This window comes from Melanerpes formicivorus, unplaced genomic scaffold, assembly GCF_026170545.1.
Source record: "Melanerpes formicivorus ecotype bairdi unplaced genomic scaffold, bMelFor1.0.p_v2 SCAF_166, whole genome shotgun sequence".
Taxonomy (NCBI): Eukaryota; Metazoa; Chordata; class Aves; order Piciformes; family Picidae; genus Melanerpes; species Melanerpes formicivorus.
Window position 1 is genome coordinate 3,773 of NW_027142518.1, and position 18,734 is coordinate 22,506.

At 57.4% G+C, this 18,734-nt stretch overlaps 1 protein-coding gene across 1 annotated transcript; it reads right to left on the reverse strand.

The window, feature by feature from the left end:
- Nucleotides 1-487: 487 nt before the first annotated feature.
- Nucleotides 488-13,573, reverse strand: CLTRN (collectrin, amino acid transport regulator; the record flags this gene model as incomplete). Its single annotated transcript, XM_068169163.1, has 4 exons — nucleotides 13,405-13,573; nucleotides 13,016-13,074; nucleotides 7,912-7,997; nucleotides 488-604 (listed from the first exon to the last, which is right to left on the reverse strand). Coding segments are annotated over exons 1-4 (329 nt in total), but the record flags the coding sequence as incomplete, so codon positions are not given.
- Between the last annotated feature and the right edge of the window lie 5,161 nt (nucleotides 13,574-18,734).

The following is an 18,734-nucleotide window of genomic DNA, read 5'->3' on the forward strand; positions in this document are numbered from 1 at the left end:
ACCTAACACCATCTGATCAACTAAACCATGGCACCAAGTGCCACATCCAAGCCTTTTTTGAGCACCTCCAGGCACAGTGACTCCACCACCTGCCTGAGCAGCACATTCCAATGGCCAATCTCTCTTGCTGGGAAGAACTTTCTCCTCACCTCCAGCCTAAACCTCCCCTGGCACAGCTTGAGACTGTGTCCTCTTGTTCTGGTGCTGGCTGACTGGCAGAAGAGACCAACCCCTTCCTGGCTACAACCTCTCTTCAGGTAGTTTTAGAGAGCAAGAAGGTCTCCCCTGAGCCTCCTCTTCTCCCAGCTAAGCAACCCCAGCTCCCTCAGCCTCTCTGTGCTCACAGGGCTGTGCTCACAGGGCTTGTGTTCTGTGATTGTGTGAAGGAGTTCATCCTTGAGGAGGCACAGCTCTCCTCCCCACAGGGAAGCAAGTATCCATCCCACAGGCAGCAGGGGAGAAAAGGCTGCAGAAGCAGTGGCTGTACCTGATGGCTGCCTCCACCTCCCTTCCAGGAACAGTTGTCAGGTTTCTGGAAGGATCTGTGACCACAAACCAGAAGGACACTCTGTCTGTCACGTTGCAGAGCAGCACGTTGGCAGTTCTGCAGGGGGAGAGCAAAGAGCAGCATTAAGGAAGCACAAAAGGGATTGGACCAAACAGGAAATAGAGCATGGACTGGAATCATAGACTCACAGAATCAGTGAGGTTGGCAAAGACCTCAGAGATCATCAAGTCCAACCTGTCACCCAACACTTCATGACAACTAAACCATGGCACCAAGTGCCACATCCAATCCCCTCTTGAACACCTCCAGGGATGGTGACTCCACCACCTCCCTGGGCAGCACATTCCAATGGCCAATCTCTCTGCCTGGGAAGAATTTCTTCCTCACCTCCAGCCTGAACCTCTCCTGGCACAGCTTGAGACTGTGTCCTCTTGTTCTGGTGCTGGGTGCCTGGCAGAAGAGACCAACCCCCACCTGGCTACAACCTCCCTTCAGGCAGTTGGAGAGAGCAAGAAGGTCTCCCCTGAGCCTCCTCATCTCCAGGCTAAGCAACCCCAGCTCCCTCAGCCTCTCCTCACAGGGCTGTGCTCCAGACCCCTCCCCAGCATTGTTGCCCTTCTCTGGCCATGTTCCAGAGTCTCAATGTCCTAGATTTTCTTAAAGCACTGCTTTCATGAAAGGGGGAAGTCCTCTGTGTAAAGACAGGAGCAGTGGGTGCTGAAGGAAGGCCCCAGGAGGTGGGAAAGGCTCTGGTGAGCTGAGAATGCTGACAATTCGTGTCCCAGAGAGCAGGCATGGGGGAGCCCCCAGTTGGCAGCAGAGCCCTTGGGCAGGATCCCTTTGGGGGAGGGAAGAGCAGGGAGGTTGATGCCATTCTGCCTGACATCTTGGCTCACAGCCTCAGGCAGGGAGTGGAGGCAGCAGGCTGAATTCAGCCCTTCTGGCACTGCCCTCTGGCCTTTCCCTTCTGCTATGACAGAGGATTATCTCTTTCAAAGAGCCCAAGCACACAGCTCCTCCTGGCACACGAGGTGCAGAGGGTGTGGAAGGGCTCCAGGAGGCCTTTATTCACATTCTCACAGATTTATTTTCCATCACTAACACTAAGAAATGGTGGAAAGGTTGTTCATATAGAGCCAGAGGCAGCTGTGTGCTGGGCTGCAGCCAGAGGAGTGTGGGCAGCAGGGCAGGAGAGGGGATTCTGCCCCTGGGCTCTGCTCTGCTCAGACCTCACCTGGAGCTCTGCCTCCAGCTCTGGGGTCCCCAGCAGAAGGACACAGAGCTGCTGGAGGGAGGCCAGAGGAGGCCACAAAGATGCTCCAAGTGCTGGAGCAGCTCTGCTGTGAGCACAGGCTGAGGGAGCTGGGGGTGTTCAGCCTGCAGAAGAGAAGGCTCCAGGGGCACCTCAGAGCTGCCTGCCAGGAGCTGAAGGCATCCTGCAGCAAGGCTGCAGAGAGACAGGGGTTTGGACAGGATGCCCTTAGGAGGTCCCTTCCAACCCAGTGCAGGCTGTGAGGCTGTGACTCTGACAAAACCCCGGTGCAGGCAGCAGCCTCCCCAGCTCCGTTGTGTCATTGCCCCCTGCTGGGTGACTACAAACACCTCCTGCAGTGGCCTGGGGAGCAGGCAGCTGGGGCAGGAATTGCTGCAGAATGTCTGAACTCCATACAGAGAGGTTGTGGAGTCTCCTTGTGTGGAGGCATTGCAAAGCCAGCTGGCTGTGTTGCTGTGTGAGCTGCCCTGGGTGCTCCTGCTCTGGCAGGGGGCTTGGACTGGCTGCTCTCTGCAGCTCCCTTCCAGCCCCTCACTCTGTTGTTCCGTGACCCAGAGAGGAGTTGAGCTGGCTTGTGAGGCAGGAGAGGCCCCGGCTGGGGCACAGGAGGCCATCCTGGCTATTTTGCAGCACTGTTTTGCTTGCAGAAGTGGAAAAGCTCCTTTGTGTGGTGGCCTTGGGAGTGCAGCCTTGTGCTCTGCAGGGCAGGTTAGCTGCATGCCCCACAGAGCTGCCCAAGCAGGGGACAGGCAGTGGCTTTGCACAGCCAAACACCCACTGGTGCCTCTCTGCCAAGCTGTGCCCCCACAGAGGATTCCTGTGGAGCAAGGGGGAAAGCCACCCCTGGAATGCCAGAAGATGTCCACAGCAGGGTGCTGGCAGCAGTCAGCAGATGGAAGCAGATTTGCCCATCCCAAAACCAAAGCCCAACACAACATCTGCAGGAGTAAGGGGGGGGGGGGGGCAAGCCTGCTTTTGGCTGGTGGCTGACAAACTCCTGCTGACCTCCCAGAGAGTCTGAAAGTGACTCTGCAGAGGAAGCCTCCCAGCAGCAGGACCTGAAGCTTGGTGCTGCTGCAGCTCTTAAAGCTCCCATGCCTGTGGCACAACCACAGGCTGGCCCAGGTGGAAAATCTGGCCTCATGCTGCCCCTGACATGGGGTAGGAGAGGGCAGCTGGGTCCCCAGGGTGAAAACTCCATGGGGTAAGGACCTTCTCCTTCAGAGCCTCCAGGAGACCTCTTCAGTCTGGCTCCTGCCCTAGAGGGCATTCAGCATGGGAGAGGGCAGTGGGACATCATCAGTGCTTAGTGCTGCCCCTCCAGTGCTGGGCTGAAGGTTGGGCTGGATGACCCTGGAGGCCTCTTCTAAGCAGATGGATTCTGGGGCTGATTCTGTGCTTGGGGGCAGCATCTGTCTCTCTCTCTCCAGAACCAGCAGCACTGAATCAGCAGGGCAGCAAGGCTTAAAGTGGCACAAGGAAATCTCCCTTTCTTTCTGTTCCCTGCTGAGTGCTAAAATCCAATTAAAAGCACCCAGAGCTTGGCTGCACTGCTGCTGCTTTCTCATCAGCAGGACCTGAAAGCTGTAAATCTTCCCAGGCTCCCCACAGAATAATACTGCTCACGAGAAGCCCAGAGGGGATTGAGGGAGCAGCGAGGCCGAGGGGCTGAGCCAGCAGCAGCAGGGCAGTGTCCCTGCAGCAGCTCAGCCCTGGGCCTGCCTCTCTGCTGCTTGCACACAGGCTGGCTTCATAGAAGCATAGAATCATAGAATCAAGAAGGTTGGCAAAGACCTCAGACATCATCAAGTCCAACCCCTCACCCAACACCTCAGGACTAACCAAACCATGGCACCAAGTGCCACATCCAATCCCCTCCTGAACACCTCCAGGGATGGTGACTCCACCACCTCCCTGGGCAGCACATCCCAATGGCAAATAACTCTCACTGGGAAGAACTTTCTCCTCACCTCCAGCCTGAACCTCCCCTGGCACAGCCTGAGACTGTGTCCTCTTGTTCTGGGGCTGGCTGCCTTGGAGAAGAGACCAACCCCCACCTGGCTACAACCTCCCTTCAGGGAGTTGGAGACAGCAGGAATGTCTCCCCGAGCCTCCTCTTCTCCAGGCTAAGCAACCCCAGCTCCCTCAGCCTCTCCTCACAGGGCTGTGCTCCAGACCCCTCCCCAGCTTTGTTGCCCTTCTCTGGACACCTTCCAGCAGCTCAACATCTTTCCCAAACTGAGGGTCCCAGAACTGGACACAGGACTCAAGGTGTGGCCTCAGCAGTGCTGAGCACAGGGCACAATGACTTCCCTGCTCCTCTCTCTGTCTGGGAAGAATTTCTTCCTAACCTCCAGCCTAAACCTCCCCTGGCACAGCTTGAGACTGTGTCCTCTTGTTCTGGTGCTGGGAGAAGAGACCAACCCCCACCTGGCTACCACCTCCCTTCAGGGAGTTGTAGAGCAAGAAGGTCTCCCCTGGTTCACAGCCTGCAGGAGCAGTGCAGGGCTCTGCCTTTACACAGCCTGCCTCCTCTGGGCACTGTGCCCCTGCAAAGCCCTCTGGCTTGTGTGCACCTTGCTCCCTTGGCAGCTGATTGGCTTTGCTCATGGGCATCAGAAGAGACTGAGCGTCAAAGTGACAGGAACCTGCTTCTGCCTTTGGGCACTGTGGCAGAACTCTTGCAGTGCCTCTCCTTTAATAGAAGCAGGGTAGGAAACCCTGATGGTTGCTTGCCCTGAAACACCAGCACCAGCACTGCTGATGTGGATTCACAGACTCACAGAGGGGTAAGTGTTGGAAGGGACCTCAAAGCTCATCTAGTTCCAACCCCTTGCCATGGGCAGGGACACCTCTCACCAGCCCAGCTTGCTCAGGGCCTCATCCAGCCTGGTGCTGAACACCTCCAGGCAGGAGGCAGCCACAGCCTCCCTGGGCAACCTGTGCCAGAGTCTCCCCAGCCTCACTCCAAAGAATTTCTTCCTCCTCTCCAGTCTCAATCTGCCCTCCTCAAGTTTCAATCCATTCCCTCTCATCCTGTCACTCCCAGCCCTTGGCAAAAGTCCCTTCCCAGCTCTCCTTTAGCTCCCTTCAGGTACTGGGAGGCTGCTCTGAGGTCTCCCTGGAGCCTTCTCTTCTCCAGGCTGAACAGCCCCAACTCTCTCAGCCTGTTTCCTGTCTCCAGCCCTCTGAGCATCTTGGTGGCCTCCTCTGGACCCTCTGCAGCAGCTCCAGGTCCCTCTTGTGCTGGGGGCCCCAGAGCTGGAGGCAGTGCTGCAGGTGGGGTCTGAGCAGAGCAGAGCACAATTCAGAGGGAACAAAAGCTCTTGTCTGGGGGCTAGAAGAAGCTACCTGCAGTGGCTGTGAGCTTGTGGGAGAACCACAGTCCCCAGGTGCCTATCCCCAGCTCTCCCACAAGCATCAGCCAGGCCCCCTCCAGCTCAGTGCTGCTCCTGCAAAGGAAAGCCCTGTCCTTCCCTGCACAGCAGCACTGGGATCACCCTGACAGGCACAGCTTTAACTCCAGCAGCTGCTTTTGTTGTCCTGCATGGCCACAAGAGCCTTCCTACCAGAATAGCCTGTCTGAGGAGGATGGGCAGTGCTGAGGACCTTTCTTCCTGGTCACCTCAAGAGGGAAACTGCAGCTTCTGTTTGTTTGGGGTTTTGTTGCCTGCCAGGAAGGGGGAGATGCACTAAAGCAGATTCTGTTGGTTGAATGGAAGTGAAGTCTGGTGACATTCTTGCTGCTGTAAAGATTAACCACTGCTGGGCCCAGCAGAGATGCCTTTGATTGGCAGTGTGTCACAGATGAGAGAGCACAGCCCCTGCCACAGGCTGCAGATGAGAGTTTTGTGCCTTGCAGAGAGCAAAGGTTGTCTCAGGAAGCTCCTGGCTGCATGTGCAGAGGATTGGCTGGTGGTGTGCCCCAGGGATCAGTGCTGGGCCCCAGCCTGTTCAATACCTTCATTGATGAGCTGGAGGAGGGCATTGAGTCCATCAGCAGTAAGTTTGCAGATGACAGCAAGCTGGGGGCAGGAGTTGATCTGTTAGAGGGCAGGAGAGCTCTGCAGAGGGACCTTGCCAGGCTGGACAGATGGGCAGAGTCCAAGGGCAGGAGATTGAACACATCCAAGTGCCAGGTTCTACACATTGGCCACAACAACCCCAGGCAGTGCTCCAGGCTGGGGTCAGAGTGGCTGAGAGCAGCCAGGCAGAGAGGGACCTGGGGGTGCTGGTTGAGAGTAGGCTGAACATGAGGCAGCAGTGTGCCCAGGGGGCCAAGAAGGCCAAGGGCATCCTGGCCTGCATCAGGAAGAGTGTGGCCAGCAGGAGCAGGGAAGTCATTGTGCCCTGTGCTCAGCACTGCTGAGGTCACACCTTGAGTCCTGTGTCCAGTTCTGAGCTCCTCAGTTTAGGAAAGATGTTGAGATGCTGGAAGGTGTCCAGAGAAGGGCAACAAAGCTGGGGAGGGGTCTGGAGCACAGCCCTGTGAGGAGAGGCTGAGGGAGCTGGGGTTGCTTAGCCTGGAGAAGAGGAGGCTCAGGGGAGACCTTCTTGCTCTCTCCAACTCCCTGAAGGGAGGTTGTAGCCAGGTGGGGGTTGGTCTCTTCTGCCAGGAACCCAGCACCAGAACAAGAGGACACAGTCTCAAGCTGTGCCAGGGGAGGGTCAGGCTGGAGGTGAGGAAGAAGTTCTTCCCAGCAAGAGACACTGGCCATTGGGATGTGCTGCCCAGGGAGGTGGTGGAGTCACCATCCCTGGAGGTGTTCAGGAAGAGCCTGGATGAGGCACTTGGTGCCATGGTTTAGTTGATTAGATGGTGCTGGGTGATAGGTTGGACTCAATGATCTCCAACGTCTTTTCCAACCTGGTTAATTCTATTCTATTCTATTCTATTCTATTCTATTCTATTCTATTCTATTCTATTCTATTCTATTCTATTCTATTCCATTCTATTCCATTCCATTTTCCTGGAATGCATTTATCCAGCAGGAAACAAGGGGGAGGATTTCTCCCCCTGGGAAGGAGCTGTAACCTTCCTCTGTGTGAATGATTCCTGAGCAGCTGAGGCTGTCCCTGTCCCACACAAGCCTGGAGATGGGATGAGCCTTTCAAACATTAAACACAGCTCCAGCAGTCATTAAAGCTGAGCTTAGGCATTAACTGCAGGTGTGATGTGCAGCCCTGGTTGTCCTGAGCTGTGTCACTCAGTGCCTGCACAGGGCCAGCAGGAGCAGCCCCTGCTGCTGCCAGCAGCACACTCAAGTGCTTGGCATAGCACCCAGCCTCTGCAACCTAATATGGAGTGGACTCTGGCTCTCAAAAAGGAAGGGACAGGCTGCAGCCAAGGCCTTTCTTCACCTTGCCAGTGTGTGCTCCTTTGCCTCCTCCCAGGATGGATCCTCCAGAAGGGATCATGTCTTACTGGCAGATTCTGATGGAGTTTACTGAGTCACAGAGTGCCAGTGGTTGGAAGGGAGCTGCAGAGAGCATCCAGGCCAAGCCCCCTGCCACAGCAGGAGCACCCAGGGCAGCTCACACAGCAACACAGCCAGCTGGCTTTGCAATGCCTCCACACAAGGAGACTCCACAGCCTCTCTGGGCAGCCTGTTCCAGGGCTCCAGCACCCTCACCATACACAAGTGCCTCCTCCTCTTGAGGTGGCACCTCCTGGGCTCCTGCTTCTCCCTGCTGCTCCTTGTCCTGGCACTGGGCACCACCAAGCAGAGCCTGGCACCTGCACCCTGCCCCCCAGCCCTCAGAGGCTCACAGAGCTGTTGGCACAGCCCCAGTGAGACACAGCTGTGTCCCTGCATCTCACAGGGATGGTGCTCCAGAGCCTGAGCAGTGCTGCAGACAGCCAGAGGGCATTCTGGCAGGCCCAGCCTGTGCCTAGGACCATTTTTCCCCCCCCAGCTCTTGAACAGAAAGTAAATAGACTGCAAATAAACCACCACTGGAGGTAAGAAGGGAATCAATGCTAAGGTCTGAACAACCCATTTGGCCTGGCAGCAGCCCAGCACTGTGCTGCCTGCAGTGCCAGAGGGGCACACAGGATGAGCCTGCTGCAGGAGGGAGCTCAGCCCACAGCCCTGGCAGAGGGTTGGGGTAAAGGGGAGCTGGTGCTTACTGAGTGGTGCTCCTGCTGGAGTATCTTCTCATGGCAAAAGCCACCATGGCCTTGAAGAGGAACTCCTCCTGAGCATCCCAGGCATACTGCAAAGAAGGGGCAGAGAATCAGTTCCAGCAGGGCAGAGAGGGAATGCAGTCCCCTGCCCCTCAAATGCTTCCTGAGCCATAAAGTTAACCAATTAGGCTGCAAAAGTAAATCCCTGCCCACGACTGGGAGGGGATCTGCTGGAGAGCAGCCCCAAGGAGAAGGCCCTGGGAGTGCTAGGGGGCAGCGAGCTCTGCATGGGATAGCAAGGTGCCCTGGGGGCCAAGAAGGCCAAGGGGGCCCTGAGGAACATTCACAGGAGTGTGGCCAGCAGAGCCAGGGAGGTTCTCCTCCCCCTCTGCTCTGCCCTGCTGAGAGCTCCCCTGGAATATTGCATCCAGCTCTGGGCTCCTGTGGAAAATGTTCAGGCACAGCCTAAGACTGGAAGGGAAGGGAGCTCAGAGCTCCTGTCCCCCAAGCTCCACAGTCACTCAGTGTGTGCTGCAGGACTGTGTCTCAGCCTGGAAGCAGAGGCTCAGGGCTGTGCAGGGCTGAGGAGGAGAAGTTTCTCTCTTTGCTCTCAGAGGGAAGTGCTGTTTGCTCTCAGAGGCTGGCAGAGGCTGGCTGGCAGAGGCTGGGTTGGCAGAGGCTGGCTGGCAGAGGCTGGGTTGGCAGAGGCTGGGTTGGCAGAGGCTGGGTTGGCAGAGGCTGGGTTGGCAGGGGCCGGGCTGGCAGGGGCCGGGCTGGCAGGGGCCGGGCTGGCAGGGGCTGCATTTGTAGCCAGTCCTTGCCTGTCTGAGAGGCCAAGGCTGTCAGTGTGTGCTGCAGGACTGTGTCTCAGCCTGGAAGCAGAGGCTCAGGGCTGTGCAGGGCTGAGGAGAAGCTTCTCTGTTTGCCCTCAGAGGGAAGTGCTCCAGGCAGTGCCTGCAGCAGGTGAAGCACCTTCCCCAGCCCCCAAGGTGCTCTCAGCTCACTCCAGCCCCATGATGAGCACTGCACTCTCTCCTCAGGAGGAGGTGGTTTCCCCCTCCATGGGGCAGCAGTGGTTGTGGCCCTGCTGGTTCAGGGCTGCTGCTCAGCAGCTGCCTGCTCTGAGCCACGGCCCCAAGCTCCGGGGCAGCAGCCAAGTCTGCTGCAGCTCCAATTAACAGCACCCTGGAAAAGAGAGCTCCAGACAGCTGCTCAGCAAAGGCTGATTGAGCAGGGCTGGGACTCAGCTCCTCAAATCCATGGAATCACAGATTCATGGAATGGCTTAGCTTGGAAGGGACCTTGGAGATCATCCAGTTCCAAGCTCCCCACCATGCCCAGGGACACCTCTCAGCTCCACTCAGCTGCTCAGGGCCTCATCCAGCCTGGCCTTCAACATCCCCAGCAAGGAGGCAGCCACAGCCTCCCTGGGCAGCCTGGGCCACACTCTCACCACCCTCACCCTCAACAACTTCTTCTCAGCTCCACTCTGACCCTGCTCTGCCTCAGCTCCAAACCATTCCCCCTTGGCCTGGCTCCAGACCCCCTCAGCAAAAGTCTCTCTGCAGCCTTCCTGCAGGATGCCTTCAGCTCCTGGCAGGCAGCTCTGAGGTGCCCCTGGAGCCTTCTCTTCTGCAGGCTGAACACCCCCAGCTCCCTCAGCCTGTGCTCACAGCAGAGCTGCTCCAGCCCTTGGAGCATCTTTGTGGTCTCCTCTGCCTCCCTCCAGCAGCTCTGTGTCCTTCTCCTCCAGGGGACAGCAAAGTGAGGCCAGAGGCAGCTTCTGATCCCCAGCCAGAGGGCCAGGAGCAGGGGAACCTGACCCACTCTCCTGCAGGGCTCCAGCAGCTGCACCTCCCTCCTCCAGCTGCCAAGGCCTGCACTGCAGATGCCAGCTGAAGAGGTTGCTTCTGTCCTCGTGCTCCTGTGAAGTGCAGCTGGCAGGGGGGTTGGACTGGGTGACCTTTGGAGGTGCCTTCCAAGCCAGAGCATTCTGTGATCCTGCCTTGTGCTGCCCCAGAGGCAGTGCATCACTTGCAGCCACACTCAAGCACAGCTCTGCTGTCAACAGAACCTTGCAGGATGGGGCCACAGCCATCACCATCTCCTCTGCTCCACAGAGGAGCAAGCACCAAGACCCTGGCTCAGCTGCACCTTTGCAGACTGAGGAGGAGCAGCATTAGCCCCAGCTGACTGCCAAAGCCACTCTTCAAAGCCTGGTGGTGAGGCACTGGGTGAGAGATGCTGAGCACAGGCTGCTGAGGGGTGAAGTGCTGTGGTAGTGCTCGACAGGAGGCACAGGCTGAGCTTGCAGAACAAGACCACATGCTGAGATTGCCCTGATCGGTGTGATCTGATCTAAGTGTTGCCCTGGCTTGGAGCAGCAGGGGGCTAGGGCCCTTCCCAAGGCCCTTCCCTCCCCAGTGCCCCCAGCCAGCCACTCAGACTGCAGCGTGGCTGCTGGGTCCTGCTTGGTGGGGAGGTGCCAGCTGCACATCAGCCTTCCTCCCCTTCATCCTCTACAGCCTGACTGCAGAAGGGAAGCACCCCTTCCACTTCACCTGCCTGCAGCCCCTGAGCTGGCAGCCCCTTGACTGTGGGAGGTGCCAGCTGCACAGACTTCTCGGTGCACATCACTTCTGCTCACACTCCCAAGCTGTCTTTGGCCCCTTTTGAATTCATTCTTTACCACTCTGCTGAGTCTATGAGCAGGAAGCAACTGGTGACCAGCAGCTACTCACAGGAGGTGAGGGGGTGGAAGGGACCTCTGGAGAGCTTCCAGTCCAAGCCCCCTGCCAGAGCAGGAGCAGAGAATCCAGCACAGGTCACACAGGAACACATCCAGACAGGGCTGGAAAGGCTCCAGAGAAGGAGACTCCACAACCTCTCTGGGCAGCCTGCTCCAGGGCTCTGGGAGCCTCACAGGGAAGAAGTTCCTCCTCATGTTGAGCTGGAACCTCCTGTGCTGGAGTTTATAGCCATTGCCCCTTGGCCTATCCCAGGCTGCAGCTGAGCAGAGCCTGTCCCTGTCCCCTCCCTCCTGACCCCCAGCCCTCAGTTGTCGATAGACATTGATCAGATCCCTCTCAGCCTTCTCCTCCCCAGACTAAACAGCCACTGATGGCACTGATGAAGTGAAGAGCATCCTGAGAGAGACACATAAATCACCTTCTCTCCATCAGGCCTCACAGACAGCAGGCTCCCTCCTGCCCCTCAGCAAACAATGTCTCTGTCAAGTACAACCCTGATGTGCAAACAAAGTGCTGGCAGCTCACCACTTGCTGTATCCCAGCTGCTGCCCTCTGATAACCACTATACAAACACACTACATGGCACTGCCTGCCTCCAGCTGCTGCCTGCACTTCAAAACTCCTGTCAAAACTTAGCAGCCTCACTCAGAGTGGGGAGCGTGCACCAAAGCATGGGGACAACTACACTGATCTATTTCCTGGGCTCCTGAGTGGGCACTGGGGTTACCCTGCCAGCCCCACAGCAAAATGCTCACAGTATCATGGCTGGAGTGGGGCCAGCAGGGTAAGAGAAGGGATTCTGGCTTGAGCTGGAAGGGAGCTCAGAGCTCAGCTCCTCCAAGCTCCCCACCATGCCCTGGGACACCTCTCAGCTCCACTCAGCTGCTCAAGGCCTCAGCCAGCCTGGCCTTCAACATCCCCAGCAAGGAGGCAGCCACAGCCTCCCTGGGCAGCCTGGGCCAGACTCTCACCACCCTCACACTCAACAACTTCTTCCTCAGCTCCACTCTGACCCTGCTCTGCCTCAGCTCCAAACCATTCCCCCTTGGCCTGGCTCCAGACCCCCTCAGCAAAAGTCTCTCTGCAGCCTTCCTGCAGGATGCCTTCAGCTCCTGGCAGGCAGCTCTGAGGTGCCCCTGGAGCCTTCTCTTCTGCAGGCTGCACACCCCCAGCTCCCTCAGCCTGTGCTCACAGCAGAGCTGCTCCAGCCCTTGGAGCATCTTTGTGGCCTCCTCTGGCCTCCCTCCAGCAGCTCTGTGTCCTTCTCCTGCTGGGGACCCCAGAGCTGGAGGCAGGATCGGAGGTGAGGTCTGAGCAGAGCCGAAGGGCAGAATCCCCTCTCTTGCCCTTCTTCTTCCCAGTTCTGTGGCTTATGGAGTCAGCACTGGAGTCAGGTTCCTGCTACTGTCAAATCTTGATGTCGGGGCAATTTCAGAAGGGCACAAGGGCACGCTGCAGCTGCTGCCTGCTCCCTTGTGACATCCCTCAGACATTGTGTGCCTGGCTGGCATCCCATCGAGGGGCACAAAAGGGCTGGCCTGGAGCACTCTGTGATGTTTTGTAGCAGGACAATTCAGAATTGGTCTCCTACCCCCAGCCCCTTCCAACATGGAGCCTGCTGCCTTTTGTTTCCCCAGGCTTCCAGTGGAGGTGACTGCCCAAGGTATTCCAGACAGACCTTCATGCTGAGCCCACAAACACACAGCTGCTTTGCTCCAGGCACTCCAAACTGCAGGCTCTTGGCCTCTGCCACATTTCCCAGTGCTGTGGTCAGCAGGGACCATTCACTCCTCTGGCACCCCCAGTCCCTTACAGCTCACACAAGTGCTTCCCCATTCAGACCAAGGCTGTGCACCACAGGCAGAGAGGAAAGGCCAACAGCCAGAGCCCTCCCTTAGCAGGGAACTGAGACACACCTGAGTGCTGCCTGCAGCTGATGCTTGCCTGAGAGCCTGCCAGGAAATCCCACTTCATCAAGACCTAAGAAGCTGCTCCTGCTTCCCTCCCCAGGCACTTCTGACTCCCCAGCAGAAGTGCTGCTCCCAGACTAGAAACTCAGATTCCTGCAGCACTTCTCATGCGTGAAGCAGCGGGAGGGGGAAACCCCAAACAAAATCTTGGAGGGGAAATTCCCTTTCTGCTCAGGCAAGCTCTGGAATCCTCTCCCAGGAGGGCAGCTGAGGGATGCAGCCTAACCACACGCCACGGTGGGGATGCCCAGCTCAGACCCGAGCCAGCTATTCCAGTCAGCACCTCACCACAAGCTGCTTGTGCTGCCTCCAGGAGCCCTGCAGCTTTCTGTGCTCTCCTGGCAGCTGCTCTGCTGAGAAGGGCAAGGGGGAAGGTGTTCTACTTACTGCATTCTCTCCCAGCGCCGTCTTGAGGCTGAGCCGCACTTTGAAAGCGTTCTGTGCATCTGCCACGAAGGGAGGAGAGCAAACACATCAGCCGAGAGAGGACCTCAGACCCATTCCTTCTCTAATCATCTCCCAAACGTGCCTTACAGGATGGCCTGGGTAGGAGAGCAGAAGTTCCTAGCGGGAGAGGAGCTGCAGTTTCAGGGGGGTTCACCAGGACCTCTCCAAAGGAGCCCAGCCTGGGTAGTTTGCGAGCTCATAGGAGAAGCAAAGGCTCGGTGCTGGAGGCAAGCGGTCACAACAAAACCCTGCAGAAGCTGCCAGCCCTGCAGGCATCAACTGACAGCTACGCCCAGCTGGGAAAGGATGGGAAGCAGCCCAGGACTCACCTGGCTGGCAGAGCTGGGCGGGAGCGGCGGCAGCCACGGAGGCGGCCAGCAGCAGCAGCCGGAGCATGCCGGCGGCAGGGAGAGCCTGAGGCAAACTGAAGTGAGCCTCCCTCCCAAAGCACTCTGAAGCTTTCTGTGACCCAGGATTAAAGCAGCAGCAGCAGCAGCAGGACTGAGCAGCCAAGTGCAAGGTTTAATGATTAACCTCCCCCTCACTCCGCTACGAGGGGCGGCAGAAACAACTGTCTCCTGTGAGTCATTCACCACCTTCCTCTGGGCTCAACCGACCCAAACCCAAACCCGGGACCAATTCTGAAGTGTCCTGCTACAAAACATCACAGAGTGCTCCAGGCCAACCCTTTTGTGCCCCTCGATGGGATGCCATCCAGGCACACAATGTCTGAGGGATGTCACAAGGGAGCAGGCAGCAGCTGCAGCATGCCCTTGTGCCCTGCTGTCACCTGCAGCAGCTCAACCTGCCACCAGATCCCAAAGGAAGCTGCTGCCTGGCTGCCCCCCACGGAGGGACCTGGGAGATAAAGGAAGACTGAGCTCCCTTTTCATCCCTCCAGAAGAAATACCTGAGGAGCACAGAAGCCCTGGCCCCTAAAACCAGGCCTCTAGGTTTCTCCCTCATTTGCCTTCAACCTCTTGGCAGGGCTGGTGGCCCCAGCCCCACTCCTGTGTCCTGGCTCTAGAGCTTCTCTGACCCCAGTAGAGCAAAAGCTTTGTTCTGCACAGCACCTGAGGCACTGCTTTGCATGTCAGGAACAGCTATGAAGGTGGAGAAATCCGTCCTGGCTGTCAGAGGAAGGTCAGATATGACACACTGTACACCCCAGTACAGGTGTGGGAATGTGCTGATGGTGCATCCTGCATCAGCCCGGTGTCTGCCAAGACAAGCACAGAAAAGCAGAGGAGAAGGCATTCAGAAAGGGAAATGCATCACAAGGGCCTGAAGAGCCTTAGCAGCCTGGGCAGCAAGCCTGGGTGGCTGCATTCCACTCTGCTGCTGTGCTGCCCCTGTAGCCACTCTGACCAATGCTTAGCTCCCAAACTGAGCATCCCTTCCAAGTGGCTTCAGCACTGGGAAGTGTGTCTGGAGCCTGCAAAGCCAAGGATCCTCACAGGAATGACTGCCAGGGAGAAAATGCTGATTAAAAGTGGGGTGGGACTGCTGGGCAACAGCAACCACCAGCACTTTGCAGCTAAGCCAGCTGGAGTTTAGCCTCCCTGCTTCACTCAGTTAACCCTTGCTCAGAGCCCAGCTTTAAAAGTCACTCAATTAAGCTGAGCCTTGGGCACCTCCTCAACCCCCTCTAGGCAATCACTTCTGAGTAGAAAACTATTGAGGGCATTACCTGCTGAGGTGTTCACTCTGTGCCTGTGAACACACCAAGGTGATGGATTCATTCCTAATGGCAGCTTCTGTGAACACCCTGCAGAGGGCTGGAGCAGGCTGCCCAGAGAGGTTGTGGAGTCTCCTTGTGTGGAGGCATTGCAAAGCCAGCTGGCTGTGTTGCTGTGTGAGCTGCCCTGGGTGCTCCTGCTCTGGCAGGGGGCTTGGCCTGGCTGCTCTCTGCAGCTCCCTTCCCACCCTTAATGTTCTGTGATTCTGTCATTGTCATCCTTTGACCCTGTGTGCACCTGCATCACAAGGAGAGCACCAGAAGATGAGCAGATGCATGAAAGACTGCCAGTTTTGGATCAAATCTCTAATTTAAAGAAACAAATCTGACAAGAGCAAGAATGGCTGCTTCCTGCACAACTCACCTGCACTGCTTCCATGAAGAGCATCTGGGCACCTGTGGGGGAAACACTGGAGACCCCACCTGCAGCACTGCCTCCAGCTCTGGGGGCCCCCGGCACAAGAGGGACCTGGAGCTGCTGGAGAGGATCCAGAGGAGGCCACAAAGGTGATCAGAGGGCTGCAGAACCTCCCCTGTGGGGACAGGCTGGGAGAGTTGGGGCTGTTCAGCCTGGAGAAGAGAAGGCTCCAGGGAGACCTCACAGCTGCCTGCCAGGAGCTGAAGGGAGCTAAAGGAGAGGTGGGAAGGGACTTTTGCCAGGGGCTGGGAGTGATAGGATGAGAGGGAATGGATTGAGGCTTGAGGAGGGCAGATTGAGACTGGAGAGGAGGAAGAAATTCTTCCCAGTGAGTGATGCATTAGAATAGGATAATGAAATGACTGAAGGTTTTATTAATAAATATGAAATAGAATAGGCCAATGAGGCCTTAAGCAGCTGAGTGGAGCTGAGAGGTGTCCCTGGGCATGGTGGGGAGGGTGGAGGAGATGGGCTCTGAGGTCCCTTCCAGCCTCAGCCATTCTGTGACTCTGATAACCTGAGCACAGAAGAGAAACCAGAAGTATGAGTTTGTTAGACTGCACATCTTCAGCCCCAGCACTGAGGGCAGCCCTCAGGCTCCTCTGCTCCAAGCTCCAAGCCCCAGCTGCCTCAGCCTGGCCTCACAGGGAGATCTTCCACTGCCTGCAGCAGCTTGGGGGCTCTGCCATCGACTCTCTCCAGCACTTCCCTGTGCTCCTTCTTGACCTGAGGGGCCCAGACCTGGACACAAGATTGCAGCTGTGGCCTCCCCAGGGCAGAGCAGAGGGGCAGGAAAATCTCTCTGACCTCCTGAGCACAGCCCTTCTAATGCAGCCCAGGATGCCCTTGGCCTTCTTGGCCACCAGGGCACATTGCTGGCTCAGGGGCATCCTCCTGCCCACCAGCACCCCCAGGTCCCCTTCCCCTGTGCTGCTCTCCAGCAGCTCAGTCCCCAACCCATCCTGCCCCATGGGGTTGTTCTTCCCCAGGTGCAAGGACTCTACCCTGGATTGGATTCCATTTCTCCCCACCCAGCCCTGCAGCCTGTCCAGGTCTGGCTGGAGGGCAGCACAGCCTGGGGGCTGTCATCACTGGTCCCAGCTTGGTGCCAGCAGCAAACCTGCTGGCAGTGCCCTCTGTGCCCTCAGCTGGTGACTGTATTGAATTCATACAGCACTCATGCAGACCTTTTCCTCTCCTTGCACCACATGAATTTGCCTGCAGGTTGACAGCAAGAGCCTCTCACCCTTTCCCCAGTGCCTGTGACCTCCAGAAGCTCCTGCTTTGTCTGTACTTAAGGGTGGACAGGACCTTGGCCTGCCAAACAACTCAGGAGAGGGCTGCAGTGTGAAGCCAGCATATGACTTGGTAGGACAAACCAACCAGCCAACCCCTTGCATCTCCCCAGGGTGAGCTGCAAGCTACTTTGCTGCTTCCTTCAATGTCTTTGAAATGGAAAATCCCAGGAAAGTAAAATATTGATAGCTGTCAGGGGAGTTAGTTAAAAGCTGTGGCCAAACTTCACTGCAGTTTTCACCCTGGACAAATTAACTGTCCCCAAACATGGCCAGAGTTAATCTTTAGTCCCAGAGAGTGGTGTCCAGCCCTTGGGAGGAAGAAGCCAACGTGCTCCTCGTGGAAATGTACCTGGAGACCTGCACGTGGAAGGCCTTGGGGGTGTCAGGTGGTGACAAACTCCCCAGGAGCCAGCAGTGGTCCCTGGCAGCCCAGCAGGCAGCTGTGTGCTGAGCTGCATCCAGAGCAGGGAGAGCAGCAGCACAGGGAGGGGATTCTGCCCCTCTGCTCTGCTCAGACCCCACCTGCAGCACTGCCTCCAGTTCTGGGGCCCCCAGCACAAGAGGGACCTGGAGCTGCTGGAGAGGCTCCAGAGGAGGCCACAAAGCTGCTCAGAGGACTGCAGAACCTCCCCTGTGGGGACAGGCTGAGAGTTGGGGCTGTTCAGCCTGGAGAAGGCTCCAGGGAGACCTCAGAGCAGCCTTCCAGTACCTGAAGGGGCTCCAGGAGACCTGGGAAGGGACTTTTGGCAAGGGCTGGGAGTGACAGGATGAGAGGGAATGGCTTTGAGCTGGGAGAGGACAGATTGAGACTGGAGCTGAGGAAGAAGTTGTTGAGTGTGAGGGTGGTGAGAGTCTGGCACAGGCTGCTCAGGGAGGCTGTGGCTGCTCCTGCCTGGAGCTGTTGAAGGCCAGGCTGGAGGAGCAGCTGAGTCTAGCTGAGAGAACTGCCTGGGGCTGCCAGCTTTTCCTCGCAGGCAGTTCAAAGGAAGGTCACTTAGAGCACTGCCTCTGCTGGGGGGTGGCTGAGGCTCCTCAGCGCAGCGAGCTGTGCTCCAGGAGCTGTGCTGTGCTCAGCCAGGGCTCTCCTGGGAGTCAGCTCTTGTAGAACACACAACACTGCCACCTCCTGCACCCAAGCAGCAGCACTGCTGCCGTGTTTCCCCGCCTGGGGCTCCAAAAGCCAGAGGGATGTCAAGGCCTTCATTGCAACAGACAACCCAGGGGCTGGGAGAGACGTGGCTAAATGACAGCAGAGGGGGGATGGCCTCCATGGCCAGCTCCACACAGCAGCTGCTGACTGCAGCATCCACCCTGCTTGCTCTCCAGCAACCACTGAGCTTCAGAATGAAGGAGAGGACACTCACAATGCTGCTAATGAACAGCACACTTAATTACTCTTGACCCTGATAATGCCCACTCTGGTGTGCTTCACTGGCAGCAGCCCACACTGCTAATGCAAAATGCTACCCCTAGGATATATTCTGGGATGTATTCTGCTGTCCCCAGCAGGAGAAGGACACAGAGCTGCTGGAGGGAGGTCAGAGTAGGCCACCAAGATGCTGCAAGGGCTGGAGCAGCTCTGCTGTGAGCACACGCTGAGGGAGCTGGGGGTGTTCAGCCTGCAGAACAGAAGGCTCCAGGGGCACCTCAGAGCTGCCTGCCAGGAGCTGAAGGCATTCTGCAGGAAGGCTGCAGAGAGACTTTTGCTGAGGGGGTCTGGAGCCAGGCCAAGGGGGAATGGTTTGGAGCTGAGGCAGAGCAGGGTTAGACTGTCACACACCAGGGCTGGGAGAACCATGGCACAGGGTTCAGCTGGCACAGGGCTGGGTCTGCTCCAGCCTTTGAGGAGGCTTCAGTGACCTGAAGTTAAAATGCTGCTGTTCCCTGCACTCACTGCATCCTGAGTGCTTCTGACAGGAGGAATAACACAAACTCCATCTCATCTGCTCATCTGCCCCAGTGTCTAGGTGGAGCCTTGTGTGGAGCTGCTCAGGGCTCTGTGCTGGGTTCAGTGGTGTTCAGCATCTCTAGCATGGACCTGGGCAGCAGAACTGAGGAACCTGGGTGGCTCTGCTGCTGCCCACACCAAGCTGTGGGGCCATGGAGGACAGGGATCCATCCAGAAGGACCTCACCAGGCTTGACAGGTGAGCTGGTGCCAGCTGCCAGAGCTGCATCAAAAGCTGCAGGGCAGGGTCCTAGAAAC